The sequence below is a fragment of the Gordionus sp. m RMFG-2023 genome, chromosome 1, assembly GCF_954871325.1.
Source record: "Gordionus sp. m RMFG-2023 chromosome 1, tfGorSpeb1-WG-v2, whole genome shotgun sequence".
Classification (NCBI taxonomy): Eukaryota; Metazoa; Nematomorpha; class Gordioida; order Chordodea; family Parachordodidae; genus Gordionus; species Gordionus sp. m RMFG-2023.
The window spans coordinates 41,434,037-41,458,081 of NC_088775.1; the positions used below are offsets into that span (position 1 = coordinate 41,434,037).

At 27.9% G+C, this 24,045-nt stretch overlaps 1 protein-coding gene across 1 annotated transcript in view; it reads right to left on the reverse strand.

Moving 5' to 3' along the window:
- The window catches only part of LOC135922579 (kelch-like protein diablo), a 66,182-nt gene that overhangs the window by 27,962 nt on the left and 14,175 nt on the right, over nt 1-24,045 (reverse strand). The window contains exons 3-4 of the mRNA XM_065456978.1: nt 14,473-14,699; nt 14,020-14,178 (exon numbers count right to left, since the gene is read on the reverse strand). Coding sequence (XP_065313050.1) covers nt 14,020-14,178; nt 14,473-14,699 — 386 coding nt within the window. The remainder of the gene's footprint in view (nt 1-14,019; nt 14,179-14,472; nt 14,700-24,045) is intronic.

A 24,045-nucleotide genomic window follows, 5' to 3' on the forward strand; every position in this document is an offset into this window, starting at 1 on the left:
AATGTGAGATATTTGCCTTATCAAATATTAAAAATTCTCCATATTTAATATAGGATATTCGCCGTATCAAATAATTTTGAGTTAGTATTATATCGATTAAAGTTTAAAAAACGATAATGAATTTTACTTGTAATTCTTTTGGTATATATACATTTATATAATTATCCAATTTAATTTCTAATAATATGCAATTTGATTAACCTCGATAATATAATATTACATGTTGGAAAGTTATAATATAATATACAAATAACGTCCTTTTAAAATATATAACGTGACCTTTTAAAATATATCTTAACCTTTACAATAATAAATATTCAGATGTAACAGTTAGTATTCGACCTGACGAATAAAAAAATTATTATTGATTTTATTATTTTATGGAAGGCATTGCAAACAAGGTACGAGTAAAACAAACTTTTATTGAAAAATTTATATATTTGTTTTTTACAAAAATATATTACACTTTATATACATTTTCAGTAATCAGTTTTTGTAACTATTCACAAAATAAAATGATATAAAAATAAGGTTTTTAGTATGTTAAATAAGAAAAGACAATTTTAAACTCTTTAACATATTAAAATAGAAAAGACAATTTTTAAAAGGTATTTTGAATATCATATAATATAAAAACCTTCAAAAAATATAAATATAATATGACATGTAAATTAGTCATATTCAACATCTCCCCCTTTTTCTAAGTGACTCTTCCTCCATTTGTCATCTCCTTCGTCGATCTGGCTCGAATTAGTTTGTGCCTTGTATCATCGCTCGTCCAACATCGTTTGTTGATCCGTTGTTTGCATTTGACCTTTCCATTTAGCTTTTAAAATTTTATATACATATTTTATTAAAATCTTTCATTTATTTTTAATCATTTTTTAGATCGTAAGTCATATTTCCTGTTTTGAACTTGAATTTTTGTTTGACTTTGACTTTCTTCACCTCTTCCCCCTCTAAAAATCAGTGTAGTATTATCGTTTGTTATTGCGTTTGTTGTTCTTTTCTTTATTTGATCAAGATGTCTCCTAATAAAGTTGTATCCATTATCTATTTTATATGTCAAGTTTCATTCCTTTTGTACTACTACTCCTTTATCCCAAATATTTTCTTTAAACGTCTTGTACCAAATCTTGTCTCCTATTTCTATTTCTCTATTCTTTGATATTTTTCTTCCTAATATATTCTCGTTATCTTCCAAAGGTTTGATTAAGTCCCATTTAGTCATGGTCGTTCTTGAAAACATTACTTTACTGGGTATCATATTAGTTGTATCGGCGTATTTCTATAATTAAACAAAAATTTCTCTAAAGCTACGTCCAAGTCTATGTTCGTGTTGTTTTCCATATTTCTTTTAAGACTCATTTTCATAGTTTTTTTCATCCGTTCACATTGACCATTCGATTGTTGATGATGAGGTGCTGTAAGTATGTGTTTTATGCCATGATCTTTACAAAACTTTTTAAATAATTGACTAGTAAAATTCGTAACATTATCCGTCACGATTTTGTGTGGTATTCCGAATAAGCTTATAATTCTCATCAATTCTTTTAAAGTTGATTCCGTCGTAATGTTTTTCATTCGTTTTATGATTGGAAATTTGCTATACGCATCCACAAATACCATAAAATTGTTGTTTTCAAATTGTGCAAAATCTATATGTACACGTTCAAAAATCTTTGTTGCTGGTTCCCATGGATTTTGTATATTGTGAGGGTTATCCGAATATCTGTTACATGAGTCACAATTTTTTACCTCTAGATCTATCTCCGTGTTTATACCAGGCCACCACAAATAATCCCTCGCTAACATTTTCGTTTTACCTGCACCTAGATGTCCTTTATGTAGTTCGCGTAAAATCTCTTTTCTCATGTTCAGCGGTATTATTATTCTGTTTTCTTTAAATAGACAATGTTTTATCAAACTCAATTCCATTTCCATGTTTCTGTATGTTTTGTTTTTTATTAGTTCATTATTTCTAATATTATCAATTATTTCCACTAGTTCTTTATCATGCAATAGGTTTTTCTTTACCATCTGCTTCGATGTGAAATAAAACTGCTCCTAGTCCTTTTTTCGACGCGTCAGTCGCAATTCCAATTGGTAGATCAGGATTGTAAAAATTTAAAGTTGGCGGACTACTAATCAACGCTTTCAAATCATCAAAACTCTTTTGGTGCACATCTTCCCATATCCATTTTTCCTTGTTAACCATTTTATATAGAGGATCAGCTAAGTCTGCAAAGTTGCACAAAAATTTTCTGTAATAACTGGCCATGCCTAAAAATGTCGCTAGTTCTTCTTTTATTGTCGGTTTTGGCATGTTTGTTATGGCATCTATCTTATTTTCGTTCGGGTGAATGCTGGTTTCATCTATATCGTGTCCTAAAAATCTTATCTCTTTCTTCAAAAACACACCTTTTAGAAATTTGGTGTAAGCCGATATTTTGTTATTCTATCGAAGACTTTTTTTATGTTATTAATATGTATTTCATCATTATCACCCGTTATCAGTAAGTCATCTATGTAGAATATCACGTCCTTCATATCCCCAAATATTCGATCCAAGGTACTTTGAAATATAGCAGATGAAGTTTTTAAACCAAAAGGTAGTCTTGTAAATTGATAATACCCTTTGTGTGTTGAAATGGTCAAAATATTCCTGCTGCTTTTGTGGATCGGAATTTGCAAGAAGGCCTCTTTAAAATCTATTTTGGTGAATTTTTTTCCTTTTGATATATTTGATATTAGGTCGTTTATCAGTGGAATCGGGTACTTGAAGTCCTCCAAAGCAGGATTTACCGTGCTTTTGAAATCCGCGCATAGCCTGAGTGATCCATCACTTTTGTAAACAGGAGTAAGTGGACTTGCCCAGCGTACTTCCTCTACAGGTTCTATAATCTTGTCGTCAATCCATTTCTGTAACTCTTTTGTTATTAAATCAATTCTTTTGTATGGAATACGTCTTGTCTATAATCTTGTCGTCAATCCATTTCTGTAACTCTTTTGTTATTAAATCTTCGGTGTGGTGTTTTCTTTTAGGTATAACTTGACGTTGCTTCTACATATCGGTTTTTTGTTAATTTTTAACATGCATTCTTTTATCAAATTTTCTATCGTGTCATTATGATTCTCTTCGATATGATTTACAAATTTATCCAGTATATTTCCAAAATCTCTTATCCATGTCCTTCCTAGAAGCGCAATCTTGTCGCTTTGGACTACAAAAGCATCTAAGTTTTGAGTTTTGTCTTCATATCTCACTTTTATTTTAACGATTCCTAGCACCTCTATTCTTCTCCCATCATAGCCAGTCAGTTTCGTATCCGATTTATTCAAGACTTTGATTCCTATCTTTTTAGCAATATTAATCGGCAATATCGAAAATCGTGACCCGGTATCTATCTGCATGTCTACCGGTATATCGTTAAGGTATATCGTAACTTTGTAAGCATCATTTGCTTTATTGTCCTCTTCCAAGTTCTTTGCACCCAAATTAAATAAATTATGTTCTTTTTTGATTATTTTATCATCATTATCTTCTTTTATCTCCTCTATATCGACAGTGTTTACGTTGTTAGAATATCTGAGTTGATTATTATTATTGTTTTGATTTCTATTATTATATGATTGGTTGTAACTTTGATTATTGTTATATCGAGGTGTGTATCGTGATTCATTTTGTTGTCTGTTAAATCTATTATTATAATCACAATAGTATCGATTATCATTATTATTATTATTATTTCTATTATTGAATCTCGAATTAAAGTTGTTTCGATATCTATAGTTGTTTTGATATCGCGGGTTGAAATTTTGTTGTCTTGGGTAGTAATTGTTTTGATACCTTGGGTTGTAGTTGTTCCTTTGATAGTTATTCCCTTGATAAATGTTCCCTTGATAGTTGTTCCCTTGATAGTTGTTCTCTTGATAGTTGTTCCCTTGATAGTTGTTCCCTTGATAGTTGTTCCCTTGATAGTTGTTACATCTTGGAGTCCATTGATATCTATTTGTATAATTCATTTGTGTGTTTGACCCTTTGTTATGATCGTCATACTTTACCATACGCCTATCCATTTTATCATCTCTATGTCCTTCTATTTGTTTGATGATGTTCGATAATCGATTCAACGGATAATGGTACGAATTTTACCAGTCAACTATTTAAAAAGTTTTGTGAAGATCATGGCATAAAACACATACTTACAGCACCTCATCATCAACAATCGAATGGTCAATGTGAACGGATGAAAAAAACTATGAAAATGAGTCTTAAAAGAAATATGGAAAACAACACGAACATAGACTTGGACGTAGCTTTAGAGAAATTTTTGTTTAATTATAGAAATACGCCGATACAACTAATATGATACCCAGTAAAGTAATGTTTTCAAGAACGATCAGGACTAAATGGGACTTAATCAAATCTTTGGAAGATAACGAGAATATATTAAGAAGAAAAACATCAAAGAATAGAGAAATAGAAACAGGAGACAAGATTTGGTACAAGACGTTTAAAGAAAATATTTGGGATAAAGGAGTAGTAGTACAAAAGGAATGAAACTTGACATATAGAATAGATAATGGATACAACATTATTAGGAGACATCTTGATCAAATAAAGAAAAGAACAATAAACGCAATAACAAACGATAATACTACACGGATTTTTAGAGGGAATATGACTTACGATCTAAAAAATGATTAAAAATAAATGAAAGATTTTAATAAAATATGTATATAAAATTTTAAAAGCTAAATGGAAAGGTCAAATGCAAACAACGGATTAACAAACGATGTTGGATGAGCAATGATACAAGGCACAAACTAATTCGAGCCAGATCGACAAATAAATAATGGAGCTATGAAGGAGATGACAAATGGAGGAAGAGTCACTTAGAAAAAGGGGGAGATGTTGAATATGACTAATTTACATGTCATATTTTGGAAGATTTTATATTATATGATATTCAAAATACCTTTTAAAAATCTTTTCTTATTTAACATACTAAAAACCTTATTTTTATATCATTTTATTTTGTGAATAGTTACAAAAACTGATTACTGAAAATGTATATAAAGTGTAATATATTTTTGTAAAAAACAGATATATAAATTTTTCAATAAAAGTTTGTTTTACTCGTACCGTGTTTGCAATGCCTACCATAAAATAATATGGTGGCAGAAAAGAACTACCTTTTTGTTATAAAATTACCATCAAAGTATAGACGATTTTATGATGCAATCAACGATGACTTACGTACGACACAAATCAAGGACGATCGCACGTGTATATTATGATAATATAGAAGACATGCAACACGTTTATAGGTCTATCAATGGCAAGGAATATGTAGATGATGACGGAAAACGATTTATATTAAAAGCGAAAATGTATCAGAGATATTAAACAGTTGTAGTATCATATATATAATAAATTACATTATAAATTATAATAATAAAATATTATAAAAATAAAATAAAATGAAACCGTTAAAAAATTGCCTACTTGAATGCCCTATATACTCTAATTTGATTATTTTTTAAGGAAATTCGACGCCATTTTAAAATATCCACAATACACGGACGCAGAAAAAGCGTATGCTTTCACGCAGAGACTTCCGGAAGAAGAGTATCTATCTGCATGTCTACCGGTATATCGTAACTTTGTAAGCCACATTTGCTTTAATGTCCGCGTCCAAGTTTTTTGCACCCAAATAAAATAAATTATGTTCTTTTTTGATTATTTTATCATCATTATCTTCTTTTATCTCCTCTATATCGACAGTGTTTACGTTGTTAGAATATCTGAGTTGATTATTATTGTTTTGATTTCTATTATTATATGATTGGTTGTAACTTTGATTATTGTTATATCGAGGTGTGTATCGCGATTCATTTTTATTATAATCACTATAGTATCGATTATCATTATTATTATTTCTATTATTGAATCTCGAATTAAGTTGTTTCGATATCTATAGTTGTTTTGGTATCGCGGGTTGAAATTTTGTTGTCTTGGGTAGTAATTGTTTTGATACCTTGTGTAATTGTTCCCTTGATAGTTATTCCCTTGATAAATATTCCCTTGATAGTTGTTACATCTTGGTGACTATTGATATCTATTTGTATAATTCATTTGTGTATTTGACCCTTTGTTATGATCGTCATACTCCTATCCATTTTATCATCTCTACGTCCTTCTATTTGTTTGATAGCTACATTATCGTTTTCTATTTTTATATTTTCTACTTTATCAATTATATTTACGACAGCCTCTTGTTCCTCAAATTCCATTCCTAATTTCAATATCTTTGGTATTGTTATCCCATCTGCCCTTGCAATTTTTTGTCGTAATTCTTTGTTAATGGACGACACTCTTATTTTTTCTATTGCTTTATCAAAATTAGCATATTTTCATTTATTGTTTAATCTACATATTTTGCTTACCCATTGTCCGAACGTTTCACCTTCTATTACGATTGACGGGTTAGTAAATTCTGTTAGCGTGCATGGCTTCTAATTTTAGATACTCTTCTTCCGGAAGTCTCTGCGTGAAAGCATAAGCTTTTTCTGCGTCCGTGTATTGTGGATCTTTTAAAATGGCGTCGAATTTCCTTAAAAAATAATCAATGTTATTAGAGTATATAGAGCATTTAAGTAGGCAATTTTTTAACGGTTTCATTTTATTTTATTTTTATAATATTTTATTATTATAATTTATAATGTAATTCAAAATATATATGATACTACAACTGTTTAATATCTCTGATACATTTTCGCTTTTAATATAAATCGTTTCGTCATCATCTACATATTCCTTGCCATTGATAGACCTATAAACGTGTAGCATGTCTTCTATATTATCATAATATACACGTGCGATCGTCCTTGATTTGTGTCGTACGTAAGTGTAATCATCGTTGGTTGCATCATAAAATCGTCTAATAGTATACTTTGATGGTAATTTTATAATTAAAAGGTAGTTCTTTTCTGCCACCATATTATTTTATGGAAGGCATTGCAAACAAGGTACGAGTAAAATAAACTTTTATTGAAAAATTTATATATCTATTTTTTACAAAAATATATTACACTTTATATACATTTTCAGTAATCAGTTTTTGTAACTATTCACATAAAATGATATAAAAATAAGGTTTTTAGTATGTTAAATAAGAAAAGACAATTTTAAACTCTTTAACATATTAAAATAGAAAAGACAATTTTTAAAAGGTATTTTGAATATCATATAATATAAAAACCTTCAAAAAATATAAATATAATATGACATGTAAATTAGTCATATTCAACAGATTTGTTATTATTTATATTAGAATAATTTCCTTTTAATATTCATAAAATATTATTGAATAATAAAAAGGTAAATTGATACCTTAATTGATTATTATATGGGCTGGTAAAGTTAATATATGTTAAGATGAAAAGTTTTGCGTTTAAATATGTATATAATATAAATTGAAACGAATTTTTTTGCTATTTATCTTTTTCAATGTAGATTATTTTCAAAATGATACTTGTATTTGGTAGGATCATACCTAACTTTTTTTCTATATGTGGGCTGGTAAAGTTAATATATGTTAAGATGAAAAGTTTTGCGTTTAAATATGCATATAATATAAATTGAAACGAATTTTTTTGCTATTTATCTTTTTCAATGTAGATTATTTTCAAAATGATACTTGTATTTGGTAGGATCATACCTAACTTTTTTTCTATATGTGGGCTGGTAAAGTTAATATATGTTAAGATGAAAAGTTTTGCGTTTAAATATGCATATAATATAAATTGAAACGAATTTTTTTGCTATTTATCTTTTTCAATGTAGATTATTTTCAAAATAATACTTGTATTTGGTAGGATTATACCTAACTTTTTTTCTAGTGGAGCAAATGTAACTTGTCCACCATCCCTTCATACATAAAATAAATGATATAAAATTCAAAACAACATTTAAAAAAATATTACTTTTACTAAATATAATTTAAATATTATTATAACATAATTTAATGAATATATCCCATTAGTTATAAATATTTGAAATACTTTTATTTTCGATTTAATTCTTGCGAAATTATCCATTAGTTTGCCTGTAACATTTACATTATTTATCTAAAATTTGATAAGGAAAGAAAACATAGGCGTTAAATCATATTTTCCAGAACCCAAACCCGAACTCTTTTTAGAAGTTGAGGGTTCAAGGCAACAAAAAAAATTATTTAAAAAAATTTCTTAAAATAATAAATTATATAAGAAAATTCATAAAAAATAAATAAAAAGATATTTTTCATTTAATCCTTTTCCATTTTTCGCCTTTTTCAAAACTTTCAGTTTTTTGCATCCATTTTGTATGTCATTTTTTATAAATGATTATTTAATATTTTCTTCTTATTCTTCTCCGTTTAATAGAGATTCCAGGTTTATTTAGGTTAGCCAGTTTCCCCTATCTATCTTTTCCATTATTGACAATAATAATACGTAGCTTATCTTGTTTTTATATCAACTTTAGAAAGTTAAATATCTGAACAAAAACATAAAATCAAAAATTATATATCTAGATATTCAATCTTTAAATTTAATTAAATAAAATATAAGCAATTATGTAAATATAAACATAAAGTGTTTCAATATTTTTATAGTCTTAATTTGTTTGATGAATAATTTTTGGATTAAATAATATAAAAATAAAAATGATTATAAGATAAATGATTTTTAATTTATTTGCTAGCAAATTAAGTTTATAAAAAACAAATATATTTTAAATTTTTTTATTAATATTGAGTCAGTATTTCTTTAATTCCTGAACCCTTTAAAAAAAATTTAACCCTGAACCAGGGATAGGAACCCAAACCATCGATATTTCGCTGAACCCAAACCCTTTTTTAAAATTTAGGGTTCAGGGTCCAAGCTTTGTTTTTTTAAGAAAAAAATTTTAATTATTTTTTTATTTTAAACTTTCATTATTTATTTTAAATTATATGTTAAAAACAGGGATGTGAACCCTCCTTCTAAAAAAATGGGTTCGGGTATAGGTTTGGGTTTAGTGAAAAATCTCTGTACCCGGTTCGGGTTCAAGTTTCGGAGAATAGGAAAATAATGAGATATTAAAATTAGTTAAAATAAAAGAAACATCATTTTTTTAAATTTATTTTTATTAATATTGCCATAAAAATAATTTATCATCATAATTATAAAATATTATATATAATATAATAATACAATACAATTTAAAAAATAACAATATATTTCTATTTTAAAAATTTTATTTAGGCGTATTATCAAAATATCTTCTAAATTGTCATTAAGATTTGCACGTAAGTCCGACAATATAAATTTTAATGATGAGAATGATCGTTCAACGCTAACCTAGTAATTAATTAAGTTTAGTATAATATGACGCTGAATAAATTTGGCATTCCATTAAACAACCACTATAACAAAATGGTGCAAATTTAATCAAGTCCATAAGATTATTAAATGAATCTGTGGAGGGGGAGAGTTGGGGTGAAGATGATATAAATGATGATATAATAAATGATGAAATAGCAGATCTGGACGAGATGTTGAAAGATTTAACTCCTAGCATTAGATGTGCAGCACACACATTACAGTTAGCCATTAATGAGACAAGTTATGGGAAATCGATTATTGAATAAGCAAGGCAAGTGCTAAAATTTTTAAGAACTCCAACGATCGTTAGAATCTTGAAATCACTGAAAAAACCTATGGCAACTGATTGTACAACAAGATGGTTATCGGTTTACGATATGCTGGATCGATTGATAAAATTGAAATATTTTTGTATGAACTTTGTTACAACATCGCAAGTTATTCTAGAGGAAACAGAATGGGATTCAATAGCTAACATAAGTGTGGTTTTGAAACCACCTGAGGTGCCAACCTTGAGGCTACAATCGGAGCAAATGTGCCTCTCCGATTTTTATGGCATTTGAATAAAACACCGTTTTAAATTGGAAAAAATAGACAATAATAGAGATATTAGAGAATATGAGATTTAGAGAGTATACTTATTTAAATAATAATATTTTTTATGCATCACTATAATTAGACCCCAGATATTAAATCCTATTAACCATTGATCAGGAAGAGGTTGCTAGAGCTCATTTAACGGAATTATGGTAAAAACAAAATCATTAGATTTAAATTATTGAATGTATCAACATTAATTTTAGCTACAAATTATCTTGATAATAATTTTGAAAAATTGTTATTAGAAAATGAAAAAAATAAATTAACACAGTATCAAAGTGAACAGATTTCAATTAGCTCATTATTATAAATTTTTTCACACATTTAAAGAATTAATAAGGATGCAAATATTTTAGACTTCTGGGAAGAGAATAGTTTAATTTATCCAGAATTATACACGTTGGCAAAAATTGTTCTAGGTGCCCCAGCAACACAGTACATTATATATATTATATTAAATTTAATTAATTACTAGGTTAGCGTTGAACGATCATTCTCATCATAAAAATTTATATTGTCGGACCTATGTGGAAATCTTAATGAAGATATTTTAGAAGATATTATGATAATTCGCTTAAATAAAATTTTTAAAATAGAAATATAATGTTATTTATTAAATTGTATTGTAGTATTATATATAACATATTATAATTATGATAAATTATTTTTATGCCAATACTAATTAAAATAAATTTTTTTAAAAAAATGATGTTTCTGTTATTTTAACTAATTTTAATAGGTCAATATCTTTCTGGTCTCCGAACCCTGAACCCGAACCAGGTTCAGAGATTTGTCAATGAACCCAAACTAGAAGGAGGGTTCACATCCCTGCTCTGAACCCGTACCATTTTTTTGTCAAAAGGTTCACATCCGTAATTTATCTTCATTTTAGTAGTATACTATTCTTATTTTTGGTAATCTAATTTTTTCTGATGGTAGAATGGGCATAAAAACATGTAAATTATTAGAGTATTATGTTCAAATTAATAATAGCAGGAATGAATCGAATAATGATTTGTATTCATAATGGTTAATATTCGAATAACTTTGTTCGAATAAACAGAAATGGATATTTGTGAATATAGTTCTCAAAATAAAATATTCTTCTTCGACTCATAAAATCAAAGTGTTAATATTTATCTATCTATATATTAACTATATTTCTTTTTTACGTTCATATTGTCATTATTTGAAAAATGTAAATTGATTATTTCGTTGTGTAATTGAAGGATTTTTTAGTATGTAAATTTTAATTGTTAAAATTATTATAAATAGTGATTGTAAATGTTTAAAAAAAGATTAGGGGAAATGTTATGATAAAAGTTATATTTTTCATTTTTCATTTTATAATTTTACTTTGTTAATGTTATGAGAATTTTTTTAATTTAATTATTAACTTCTCACGTTTGTATAAAATAAAATTAAATTAAAGTCATTTTGTGTTTGTTGTTATATATTAAATTAATTCTTTAGTTTCTTAATTGACAACCTGCGTTATAATATTACAGTGGGGTCAATAGAGGAATAAAGGTTGTTTTTTTGGAAAAAATTTAACAGAGCCTTCGTATTCTTTCAGTCTAATTCGAATATAGTATTATAAAGGATAACGGTAAGAAAAAAGAAAAATATTCATGATAATATTGTTAGTATGTTATTTTGGTAAATTATTTTAGAAAGATTAAGATAATTTTAATTCGATATTAAGTACTTAATAAAAAAAATGTATTAACACAGATCGATATAAGTTTTTTGGTTAAAAATTGGTTCTTAATTTTGGCATTATGCTTGGTAAGTTTCAATATCAGGCTATATAAAGATGAGATAAAAACAGTAGAGGAGATGAGAAAAATGGTTAAAGAAGAAAATATAAGGAATAATTTGGAGAAAGTATGTATCACATGTGGTCAATCAGGTCATATAGCACGCCAATGTGAGATGACTAAAGATTAAAGGTGCGTGAAATGTGGCCGGCACGGACATGTAGCAATGAATTGTAGAAGTAATATAAGATTTTCAATGGGCTAAGCGGTCATTTGGAAAGAGAAGTGTAATAAATTAAGGTAATTATAATAATAATAAATTTAAATTTTATGTCTAAAATTTGTATGAATGATAAGAAACAAGAATACGAAGAAAAAGTTGTTGGATACAGGAACAGAGATTAGTTTGCTAAATAAAGATTTTAACGAAAATTGGCCAGGAAAAGATTTCATAACTAGAAGTAAAAGAGTTAAGGAATTAATAGTATTTTTAAAATTATATGTTTTTATGTGATGAAATTTATAGATATTTATAAGGAAATAATTTTGTGATTACAACCTTAAAGATAGAACCAATTCTAGGTTGGGGCGGCATTTAGGAAATAGGTCCTTCTTACAATTGGTGGAATCTGTTTGAAACGACCCAAAAAATCAATAATAGATAGTTACAAATTCAATTTAGAAGTTAAGCAAGGGATAATTCTCGATAAATTGCGAAATCGAACATCAGAGATTTTAATCAGATATAGAAACAAAGATTGATGACAGCATTCATAGTAGATAAGATATAAAGAAGTTGTATTATAGTTATTTAAAGCTGATGATTTATGAAATTTATAGTTAACAGAAGTTTTTGGTAAACTTAGAAACCAACGGAATCTAATTGAATTAAATTCTTATTAAAAATTACGTTGAACTTTTATTTAAGTTGATAATGTTTGGTAAAATATTCGGTTGTTTAACCAAAATCTACAGGAAGAGAAAAGGCTTTCAGTAGAAAATTCATGTCGTAATCGAGCTCAATTAGAGAAATCGGAATTTTATTTTGGATTATTAATAAGATCTGAGGTCAATTATGCAACATTCATCTAGGAATAGTAAAAAGAAAGAAGATTTACAAAAGTTGTAGATTGTTTTAAAAAAGTATAACGATTATAAAGTTTCGAAAAGAAGAATTTGAAGTTTAAAAAATTGATTAAAAAAAGGTAAAATTAGATCAAGAAATGGGTGGTATAACGAAAAGATGTGAAAATGGAAATGATTTTGGTTTTTTTTTTGAAAAACGAAATATATTAGTTTATCGTAAAGATACTTTGCAAATTTCAAATTATGAGATTTTTAGGTATTGATTAAGAAAATTGGTGTAAATTCAGCATTATATATTGTGGACAAAAGATGACGATCAAGTTAAAGGACGATTATAGGTAAATGGTTCAAAGAAATGAGTCTAGGCTACATTGAGAGCAAAGGGATTGTGGAATTTGACGTAAGTATATAAATTTAGTATATTTGCTTAAGGTTTAATTAAGAGACAAAAATAATTCTGAAAATTAAGAGAGTAGTAGACATAATTATTTTAGGTAGAAATGGAGGAAAAGACTCGTTAGAATAAAGTCTAGAATTAGTAGTTATATCGGACTATAGAGAGCATTAGAAACCACGTATAATAGACAAAAGACCAGAAAAAAAGAATTGTTAAAGGGAGATTGTTAGAGAGAGAGACACAAATAGTATATTGAGGCTAATTAAGGGAGAGAGTCGTAATTGTCATTATATGTAAAATGTAAATTGTTTATGTCGTTATTTGTAATTGAAGGATTTTTTAGTATGCAAATTTTACTTGTTAAAATTATTATAATTAGTGATAGCAAATGCTTGAAGAGATAAAGCGAAATGTATTAATAAAATTTAATTTTTCAGTTTATATATTTAAATGTTCTCAATCTTCTAATTTTAATTATTAACTTTTCACGTTTTTATTAAATAAAAATAAAGTAATTTTGTATTTGTGTTATTTATTAAATTAATTCTTTAGTTTCTTACTTGATAACCTGTGTCATATTATTAAACATTAAGTTAAATGAAAAGTAGGATAGATAATTGACCATGAGCCTAATAATTTTTTCTTTTTAAGAAAAACAATCTTCCCGTGCATGGTTAGTTGTGTTCATGAGCGTAACAGTTGGTAAAGAAAAAAAAATATAAATATTGCAAGTCAGTAAAAGTAAAATAAATTTTCAATAACTTTATAAAGATACTGTTTCCTATCGGCCACGTTGTATTGAACCCAGGCCATGACGGCTTTGAAAACCTGTTCTTCGTTTCTAATATTCAAATCATCACTTGAAAGAATTTCTATCAATTGAGAAGATGGCAATAACAAAAACTCTTCATTAATTATAACCTGGGTCAACATTTTTAAAAAAATAGTAAATATTAATCCTACTCGCAAATCTCCATATGCTAACATTATATAAATATTATATTTTTATAAAAAATGGAAAAATTGCATCCTAAATCAAATTGCATTCTTTTTCTGCCCTAAACGTCAGCTTTTAAGATCCGTAATAGTGTGTTAAACTTTGTTTTTCCTTTTATAAATACATAAAAGATAGTAAAAATAAAAAAGTAATCTTAACTTAATCACAATCAAAATGGAGACTATAATAACAAAGCCATGATATAACACAAACAATACCTCCTGGAAAAAATTCTGGGCGAACTTGTCGGCGAAATCGTGCAGCTCGTGGCATGAGTGAATATCGGCGAAGGCTCGAATACCTAAGCAGTTGGCGGGCTCGAGTTGTTTCCTCAGGAAGTCGCAGCAGGCCTCTTGCACGTCCGTCATTTGAAAAAGGCAGGCGATGGGCAAGAGGGCTTGAACGTTGGACTCCTCGATCAAGATGGTCGAGGTGTAGACAAAGTCTTTATATATGTGTATTATATTTAAAACTTCCTTAGAAAGCCAAGCAGGTTATTACTGTAATTAGACTCTTATTAACTCAATCGGTCCTTTTCACGTGGAACCTTGAACATAACTTTAATAATTTCCCAACCGTTTGTGCAGAAATTTATTGGAAGGAGTGAATTCATTAGGCGAATAATAAATATTTTGATTCGCCAAAAAATATGCCAAATTTAAATAGAATATATTTTACAATTAAATTTTTGCCGGATATTTATTAATATGATTTTAAATGCTATGTTAAATAATAGTTTTGCTAGCAATGAGATTTTTGAACTCTAAGACCTTCTTTGGCTTTAATTATCATATTTAATAATGTTTTGGATGATATAAAAAAATCAGTAGAGACTTCCTATGAAACATTGTAAGATAACAAGTTGATCATCTGATAATGGTAAAAATATGTTTCACTAATCCACTGCTCAAACTCGGCTAAGCTGATATGGTATAATAATTTCATTTTTCTTTAATATGCTCAAATAATTTTAATTGAATTTTTCTTAGTATGACAATTTCTTTTCTTTTAGACTTTCCATAATTGCTTAAATCCAAGGTCACATTTCTATTATCCCTTGATCGTTCTTCTAATTTTATAAATATTTTTAATTTTAAATAATACGTGTAGCAAAAGTTTGTAGAACAAGTAAAAAGAATAAAACATAGCAAATAGTTTAAAACATAGCAAACTTTAAAAATCATGTCATATAAATTGTTCCCCTTAATTAGTTTTAATTTATTTTATTTTCATAAATCTTTTTATACTAATATTCGATAATGGCAATTTTGCCAAAATATTATAAATTCAATTTTACTTTTATATATAATTTTGCGAATAATTTTAATTACTTAAAATATAATTATAAATGACTTTTTATATTAAATCATAAAATATTTTTTTCCTATTTTTTCCCATTTTCCTTGAATGAATTTTGTGAAAAATGTCAATGAAACTTGTAAACATTGACTATGATCGATCAGATAACGCAAAGAGGTCTCGGCCTGAGAGAATGGGGTTTAAAAGGTTTTTAAAATTCTAAAGATTTTGAAGAAAAAAGACAATATAAGTTGGTAAGTAAATATTTATATTTATTTTTATATAAATGTGAATTAGATTATCAATGATTAACGATTGCTAAAAATATAAACTTTGATTTATTATACATAATGAAATAAGAAAAATTTATAATATATCGTTAAAACAAAATTTTTCCTCAGATTCTAATTACATATATAAATTATTATTTTAATTATAATTATTTATAAAAAAAAAGTATAAAATAAAAGTTCTGTTTGTTTTAAGAGGTTCAAATCCTTTCTTAGTTATCTTTATATCATTTTAACCACCTCAACGAAAAAATTTTCTATCTAGTACAAATAATATTTTTAAAAAGATTTCAAGTATGCAAAAAAATGATAAAATGACCTAATAAGAATATTAAGAATACACAATTAAACCCTTTTTTAAAATAAAATATTATTATTTAGGTTATATCATAAATCTTTATTTTATTTCATATGAGCGCATAATTTAAAAACAAATGTTCAAAAAATTATTAAAGCTTATGTATAAATATTAAATTAGAAAATAAAATATTATAATTAGTTCCCATTCATATTATATACTGTTTTTTATTCCATACTTTACGAGAAATGAATCAATAAAATTCCTTATCCCATTTTTTGATTTTCATTTATTTTTGTTTCCTATAGCTATTGTAACTGTTAGTGTCAAAGAAAGAATGGCCCGATTAAATTATAATCAAAATAATATTATGAAAGCCTGGAGATTTTGCTCATAGATGGCAGAAAGGTTTGGATACCTATTTGCCAAATTTTGAGGCTTACATAATATTATTTGGGCAAAAATCGTAATCAGGCCATCTTTAAAAATAGACCCAAATCGGGGTTTTTAACAATAGTAACTGTTATTTTTTCTAAATAACGGTAACATCTACCATTAACCATTTTTGAGGTAACGGTAACTTAATTGTTACATATTTTTTCTTTATGATAGTAATGGCAACTGTTAATTTCTAAGAACGTGACCAACTATAATTATTCTGATATTCAATATATTTTTAAGCCTTGAGAGATTTCATCTTTGATTTACTTGACTCAAATTGAGATCGGCTCATTACTCAAATATAGTTTTTATTAAATAAATATCTTTTTAGGAACATAGTGACTAACAGTGTATTTTGATTATGGGCAATAAATTAATAGTGGTATTACATTACAGGCGATGTTAAACGGCTCGATTTGAACCGATTTTAAAAACGGCTAACTCAGTATTTTAGCTAGAAAAATATTGCCTTGACCTAGAGATTTCGCTAATGTCTAAACCTTATGAGCAAAATTTTCTGGATAAAATATTGAGTTATAAGTTTTTAAAAATCGTCTTAAATGGTAAGCGGAAAATAATTCCCCGGAAAAAAAATCCCCGAAAATAATTCTTAAAAATAATTCCATGGAATTGATTTTCTCAAAATTCTTAAATATTTTATTTGAGGATTTTTATTTCGTGGATATATTTTAGGGAATTATTTCTCCTATTTTATTAATTTTGTAATTTTTACTATCTTAAAAAACGGTGATTTTTTTTCCATTCGTCTTAAATCGAGCTATTTAACAAACTAGTTATACAGGTAGTGTTTAGTTTTCCATTTTGAAAATATAATGAAAAGTTTCTTTAACCGTTATTACGTTTGTTTTTTGTTATTTTTTAAAAATTTTACGATTCTTTTGAAGCAAAAATAAAATGAAAACGAGGCTTCCACAGATAGTCTTCTCATCCCTTCAATCCACCAGATTGTAATTTTTACCAGTGACGAAATAGTCAATGCTATCAATTCTTTCAACAAAAATTCAGCAGGTGGTCTTGATGGTTTCAAACACTCCTATTTTCACTACTTAATTAATTCAAAAAATCTATTCTATAGTTCTGTCATCAAGGTTTTAACAACTTTTTGTAAAAACATAATTAATAATGATATCCCAATACAAACTCACCAAATCCTTTTGGGTGCACGTCTTATTGCTTTATCCAAGCCAGATAATGGTACCCGTCCCATTGCAGTAGGCTCCTTTTCAGAAGATTAATAGCCAAAATCATAATCGAACGCATCAAACTTGATGCTGCCAACATTTTACACTCTTATCAACAGGTTTTGGAACCAAGGGCGGCTGCGAAATGCAGTTCATACCTTAAGAATTTACCCACCAGAATCTGTAATAAATTAGATTTCAAAAATGCCTTCAATAGCCTACATCGTACCTCTTTTTTATATTCTTCTATGAAATTTTTCCGTGTTACTCTAAATCTATTGAATCCTCATATGGCTTTCAGACGCCTCTGACATATGGATCTTTTCAGATTTTATCCCAAGAAGGCATCCAACAGGGGGATCCATTAGGACCTCTTCTTTTTTGTTTTGGAATCCATCATCTCATCTACCAAATAAAACAAAATTTCGACCTATATCTTAATCTATGGTATTGAGACGAAGTACCATCCGTGGCCCCTCAGCTAATGTACTTAGCGCCTTAAAATACCTGGAAATCAATTCCCAAACTATCGGTCTGGTACTCATCAAAAAATAAAACTTAATTATGTTTTTAAACAATAAGCCACAAAAGTTGGAAGGCTACAAAATCATTGCTCCCGATAGTTTAACCCTACTTGGGTCCCCATTAGCCAATGCTACCAAGTCTAAAAATTTCCTTCATAACATTTTTAAAAGCTTTTACAGCATGGAGAACATTCAATGTCACCTACCAGCACACCAAAGTTTATTTTTAATACGCAAATGCCTTTATATACCTAAATTTTTGCACATTTTCCGATCATTATCTTCTTTCAAAAACAACGAATTCATATCTATAATTCAGGATAAATTTTAAATATTTCTAGAAAAAATTTTAAACATAAATTTAAACTCATTCAATTGGTTACTTGCTCAGCTACCTTCTAAACTTGGCGGTTTAGATTTTTTGCCACTCAATCTTTTATCCTTATCATCATTCGTATCATCCAGATTATCAAACAATTCTATGATTTTTGGCTTCATATGCCCTACCGATCGTTTATTAGATGACGCTATTGACAAATGGAAGGCAAATATACCCATTAACACTGACTTACCATCAATCATCACACACAAATAATTTTTCACACCTTCAATCTCAAAATACCAAACAGATATATCAGTCAATCCACCTTTAGATTGCATTCAACTCCTTCAATTATCTGACAGACTTGGTGGTCATGAATAGTTAGAATCACTCCCTAGTCATAACCTTGGTAATCTCTTATCAGATGAACAATTGAGAGTAACCATTGGTTTACGTCTAGGTTGTGACATCGTACAGCCTCATGCTTGCATCAAATGCAAATCACCTGTCGATTCAAAGGGTAGGCATGACCTTAATTGTATATTTAGTCAAGGGCGACATCAACGCCACAGTAAACCATATAATAAATAGAAGCCTAACAGCTGCCCACATTCCGAACAATCTTGAACCATCAAACTTATCTCAAGTAGATGGCTTAAGACCTGGTGGTATGACAACCATACCTTGGGCACTCGGTAAATCACTTATATAGGATTACACATGTGTCTCATCATTCCCTTCAAACATAAATTTCAATTTTATAACACGGGCGGAAATTAAAAACAAACAAATATAAAAATTTTAAAAACTTCATACGAACGTGCATTTTTCGCCTTCAACATTTATGATTTTAAAAAATAAAATACGACTTTTCACAAATGAACCCAGAAAATTTCTTTTTATTCGACAAAAAATCCAAATAGAAATTTTTAGACACAAATATGGTTCCTTTTTGGGGACTCAATTATGGAATTTTAATTTTGATTATATAAATTATAAATTTAGAAATATTTTTTTTTTAAAGGTTTTATAAAAAAGAAATTTAATAAAATATTTTAATTGTGTTAAAAAAAACTACTTTATTGTATTTCACGTTATATTTACTAGATACAACTAAGAAATTATGCAAGATGCAACATATAAATTTGTTTACAAGATACAACTAATAAATTTGTTTACAAGATGCAACTAATAAATTATTTTGATAGATACAACTAATTTTAAAAAAATCCATTTGTCTATAAAGATCCTAATAACTAGTGTAAATAACTGTAACTAGCTATATTTTAAAAATTGTAACTAATAACTGTAACTAGTTATATTTTTTAAAATGTAACTACCAAAAGTAACAAGTTACTTTTAAAAATATATATGTATAAATCTAAATAATTTATTCCAGTAATTAATTTTATTTTTAATATGTTTTTTTTAAATAATATAACTATTCATTAAAATTATTATATTTTATCTATATTCTATGTAAAAATATATAATTAAAAGCAGAGTTATTAAACGCTACTTTTAAAAGTAGCGCATTACCACTATCGCTATTTGTTAAAAAAAAGTAGCGCGCTACCGCTATCGCTATTTATCAAAAAAAATAGCTCGCTATTAGCTACTATTTTTTAAAAGTAGTAGCTACTTTTTAAGCTACTTTTTATAAAAAAAGTTTACAAACAAATTTTTTGCTTATAATGTTATTGTATTGTAAATATATAAAAATCAACAATTATAATATTAAAATATAGTTAGTTTTGATTATAAAAATATTTATGGTAATTTGTTGCATTTTAATAATAAAATCATTTTAATATTATCATCCCCAAGTCTAGAGCGACGATCAGAAAGTATAAGTTTTGCCTTATTAAATAATCTCTCGACACTAGCACTTGAGGGTAAGGGCGTATTTAATCTTATATACATATTTTTAATATAAGATAGATTATAAATAATTTTATTTGCAAGTACATCGTATGTCTGGCATCCTATTATCATTTTGAGGGCTAATGCCACAGATCTTTTTCAAGTTCTAGGGTCTAGTCAATGACCTGTGATTCCCAAATAAGCTCAAAAATATTTAATCATATCAATTTATAAATATAAATAAGTATTTACCTTCTATTATGTGTTCAACTATTTCCCGTGGTACATATATATGATATCTCTGATAACTATACTATTAGAGCATCTTTCATCATTTTAAAGTTATCTGCTATTTTATTCTTTAGTGTCTGGCGGCATAAAATTGTTGTACCAGGGGGATAGAGTTTTAATCATCATGGTAAATGATGGATTATCAACTAAGGACATTGGCTGAACTGTATAAATTATAAAATCAACAATAACTTTATCAGCCAATTTCTGAGAAATATTGTCCATTATTAATTAATTTGGTTTGAATTGAATTAGTCTTTTTGGATGTAGTTCGCCTATACCAAAATTATTTAGATGTTTCTCCATTTCCTAAAAACTCATGAACAGTCTTATAAATATTATTAGAATGTAAAAATGAAAATTTACCTTTAGGTGTTTCTTGAGGTTATGGCTACTGGATTGATATTGGGAAATATTTTTTTTAACATTTTAAACAAATAAATTTGAAACCAGTTTTGGTTATATATTTATTTAAAAAAAATTTCAAATCTAGGAAATGGAAAATTTGTATTATAGCTATTAAGAACATTTTCTTCCCTTGGTATCTTCCATTTCATTAATATCATTGTCTGAATCACTTTAAACGATTTGGATATCCATAGGCGATGACATTTACAAATGAAAATATAAATTACAAATTGAAATTATATTTTAATTTCAAAATTAAATAATAAATAATAAAAATTATAATTAATTATGATATTGTATTTAAATTTTTATGTTTATAATTACCTTCATTATATTTTTTTAAAGTAGCGAAAAATTAAATAATTACAAAAAAAGTAGCCGCTATTAGCTATAGCTACCAAAAAAGTTAGCGCGTTACTTTAACAACTCTGATTAAAAGAAGAGAAATAAAATAAAATAATGTAGGTTTGGCCGGCGGGGATTAATGACCCATGTATAGATATACATTTGGATCGACAAATTTTGATTGATATTCTTTGTCGTAGGTAGAAATCTTTTTTTGATCATCTATGATTAAACGTAACCTTTGCTCTATTGTTTTGAATAATTTTAGGGCTTGGGGTCCAAATGATCCACAGGTGTCTGAGACTACCTGAACGAACAAAATATTATTAAGGTGGTTATTTTGTATTTACAGCTTTGTGATAGAGTCGAAATAAAAAAATCTGGCAAAACGATCTACACATGTATAATCCTAAGCGAGGGGTAGTATACATTGGTCCCACGCGACTAGCGTCATTCCATCTGGGCAGAAGCCAAAGGGTTCTGGTGTAGAAAGAATATTTGCGGATTTCAAGATTCTATTGATATCGAATTGATGGTATAGTGCCTGGATAATTTGCCTTTTGAAAAACGACAGTATTGGGTGGGGGGGGGTCTAAGGCTATCGATATGAGTTTCACAATGGACACATGATATCGGCTAATTTCACAAAACGAAGACCTATAGCTATTCTAAGTTCTTCGTTGGTTAATAAACAAGTCAAAATTAGAACTAGATATAGTTTCTAACCATCCGTAGCCAGGGTGGCATATGGCTGAGGCTGGAATCATTTTAGCAAAAGAGTCGTATTGTTGTCATTCTGTATACTCGATATTACGTTTTAGGGGAGAAAGAGCGATGGAGATTTTAACAGCTTTGAAGCGTAAGTATTCAACGCAATGCTGTATCAATGGTAAATTCCAGTCTCTTTGTCATTTGGATATGAGCGGCTTGGAGAATCTTTGCTCCAGAGGGTTAATGTTGCCATATGATGTGGATTCGATAATATCCAAGTCTCCGGATAAAAAGGCTGAAATGCTTAAAGATATGGGGGAATGGATACCTATACCACCTAGCTTTGGTGGAAGGGCAGCTTGCATACTGAAGAGTGAAGAGAATTTGATATTTAAAAGATTCGAGAGTATTTTTTATAATGAACCTCAAAATAATATTTCAAGGGATATGAAAATTGTTGATGAACGAAAGGCATGTAAAATTTTAGGCATGTAAAATTTTAGGAATGAAAAAATATTTGAAAAAATATAAAGCCTGATGGGTAAATGTTTTAAAATATTTTTCATTCTATTGAATTTGACAAGAAATTCATCTCTGAAATGAAATATAGCACTTTCATTTCCAATGGGTATGATTAGTGGGGAAAATCTAAAGATGGAAAAATCCGGTAAGTGGCCTTGTGGTGTATGTGGGAAAGGAGTTGCTAGAAATTATATCCAATGCCCAGATGCCAGAAATGGGTACATAATAGATGTAGCGGGAAAAGGGGAAGTTTGATGTTAGAAAGAATGACCTTTATTTGTAGAACATGCATGAAAGGGATACATAATAATGATAACCTAGAAAATGGCGGTCAGGATATTATGGGTTAACCCTAGAAAAAGTGGATGAGTTTTGTTATTTAGGTGATATGCTAAAAGCAGATGGTGATGTAGATTCTGCCGTTGTCAAGGATCAGACAAGCTTGGAAGAAGTTCAGAGAGATGTCGTCTATTCCTACAAATAAAAAAGTCTCTCTGAAGTTAAAGGGGAGAGTTTACGTAAGCTGTGTGAGGAGTTGTTTAGTTTATGGCGGCAAAACATGGGCAATGAAAGCGACTCACGAAGCCAAATTAGAAAGAACAGAGATGAAGATGATTAGATGGATGTGCGGGGTATCTCTGAGAGAGAGAAAAACTAGCAAAGAATTGCGAGCAAGATTGGGTATAGAAATGATTGGAGTGATAATGCGATGAAATAGACTAAGATGGTTTGGTCATGTGGAACGTATGACAAAAGATCACTGGGTAAAGAGATGCACCTCCAGGTGGGCAATCCGATTCAAGGAAAATAATTTTTTTTTTAAATTTTTTAATTTAAAATTTGTTTAAATGTCTGATTGTGTTCACAAAGGATATGCAACAATAATATAATTTCCCGTCCAAATAGATTTTCTTTTCTTAAATTGCTTTAATAAACCTATTTTTAATATTATATTTCTTTTATATATTTAGCACAATATATTCCATAGCCTTCAAGTTGCTGGTAATATTTATGAAATTACATATAAATGTATTATTTTTTAAATTTTACTAAATTAGATCATAGAATTTAAGGAATGACAAAGACTTAGATTATTTAAAAATTAAACATTTTTTGAATAAACTACTAAATTAGTAATCATTACTTACTAATAAGAAAAAATTTTAGACCCGGCCCGGATTTTTTATAAATATATTTGTCGTAAGTGGGAAAAAGAATATTTAGCGGATAGATTTTTATAGCAAAAAGGTACAAGTCGATAATTGTAGTTATTAT